This window comes from Oculina patagonica, unplaced genomic scaffold, assembly GCF_052425735.1.
Source record: "Oculina patagonica isolate OP01 unplaced genomic scaffold, crgOcupat unplaced1754, whole genome shotgun sequence".
NCBI classification, from domain to species: Eukaryota; Metazoa; Cnidaria; class Anthozoa; order Scleractinia; family Oculinidae; genus Oculina; species Oculina patagonica.
The window spans coordinates 606-2,523 of NW_027557797.1; the positions used below are offsets into that span (position 1 = coordinate 606).

Genomic DNA, 1,918 nt, shown 5'->3' on the forward strand with positions numbered 1-1,918 from the left:
ATCGTTGCTTATGCTTTTTACAATTATCATGTGTGGGAGTAACATTAATAATAATAATAATAATAATTAATATATTTTTATAGCGCCTATCCAGGCCTGCTCTGAGCGCTTTACAAATGTTTAAAAAAAAAAATATATATATATATATATATATATATATATATATATTATATATATATATATATATATATATATATATATATATATATATAATAAAATCAATAAAAATTTTGTTAAAATTAGCTGAATAAATCTTAAAATTAAAAATTTGCATTAAAAGTAATAAAAAGTAAAAATCGCTAAGAGTAATAAGTTTTAAAAAGAAACGTTTTGAGTTTTGATTTAAAAGAACTTAAATTGTCACACGAGCGGATAAAAACAGGCAAACTGTTCCAAAGTTCAGGCGAGGAAACAGAAAAAGCTCGAGACCCATAGGACTTGAGGTGGAATTTGACAGGGTTGAGACGTGAAGAGTGTGATGATCGGAGGGTTCTTGAAGGTTGGTAGTACGTTAGCAAATCTTGAATGTAGATAGGAGATTGTTGATGGAGAGCTTTGAAGGTAAGTAGCAGAATCTTGAATTTAATGCGTTCAGAAACAGGAAGCCAGTGTAGTTCTTTCAGTATTGGAGTGATGTGGTCGTATTTTCGGGAACAAGTGATAAGTCGAGCAGCGGCGTTCTGAACAGACTGGAGCTTTTTTAAAGCGTACTTCGGCACATTATACAAGAGAGAGTTGCAGTGGTCGAGTTTGGACGATACAAAAGCATGGACCAAGATCTCGGTTGTTTTCGTGGATAAGTATTTCCTTATACGGGAGATGTTGCGAAGATGATAAGAGGCAGATTTACAAATAGAACTGATATGTGGAAGCATAGTCATGGTTCTGTCAAATATCACACCGATGTTTCTGGCAAATTGAGATGGCTGAATTATATCTGGACCAAAACGGATTGGAGGTAGAGACTGCTGCGGATTGTGCTTCGAGTAAAGGTAGAGAAGTTCAGTTTTGTCCTTATTCAGTTTTAGCTTGTTAATAGACATCCACTTGTCAAGATCAGACAAACATTCCTCGATTTTTCCGATTGTATTGGTTAATTCGACATCGTTGTTTGTTGAAAAAGAGATATATAGCTGAGTATCGTCAGCGTAGAAGTGAAATTGCATTTCGTGATGTCGTAGAATGTCAGCCAGTGGTGCAGTATAAAGTAAGTACAGCATAGGCCCTAAGACCGAGCCCTGGGGGACTCCACATTTGAGCTCATGAGACTGCGATTTAGTTCCATCGATTAAGGTAAATTGTGTACGGTTGGTAACGACAAAGCTACTTGTCACAACTTGCTATGTATCTTCATTCGCAATTCATAATGCATAACAGTTGTGAGCGCTGGCGTCAACAACTCTCTTCACACCAGACATTTCGAACAACGGGAGATGCTACTGCCATTATTTCTAGGTGCATCAGTACACTCAAGAACAAGATCAAAAGATCTAGTGGATACACTTTACAGGCTGGGATTATCTGTTTCATATGAACGTGTCCTGGGATTGTCTGCAGACCTTGGTAACTATGCCATTAGCCACTTCGAGACAGTTGGAACAGTTTGCCCGTCTACACTAAGCATTGGTGTGTTCACGACATCAGCAGTCGAAAAAAATGACCATAATCCGGCAGCAACTAGTGCACATGGATCCTTCCATGGGACAGGCATAACACTGTTTCAGTATCCCGACACTGAAAAGCCTGGCACAGAACAATCATGCGTTTCTATCTCCAGGTCTGGCAAGACCGTACAGCTACACACTTGTACTGTTTGCCACTGTCACAAAGAACAAGCCTCCTGTTCCAGAAGTTTGTGGACTGAAACAGTCCAGCTGCAGTCTAATGAATAACGAATACTGTAACAGAAGACAATATG

General features: G+C 38.1%; 1 protein-coding gene across 1 annotated transcript; it reads right to left on the reverse strand.

Moving 5' to 3' along the window:
* Positions 1 to 222: 222 nt before the first annotated feature.
* Positions 223 to 1,175, reverse strand: LOC144640062 (uncharacterized). Its single transcript, XM_078499288.1, has one exon. The coding sequence runs from the start codon at positions 1,164 to 1,166 to the stop codon at positions 300 to 302; it is 867 nt and encodes a 288-aa protein (XP_078355414.1). The 5' UTR covers positions 1,167 to 1,175; the 3' UTR covers positions 223 to 299.
* Between the last annotated feature and the right edge of the window lie 743 nt (positions 1,176 to 1,918).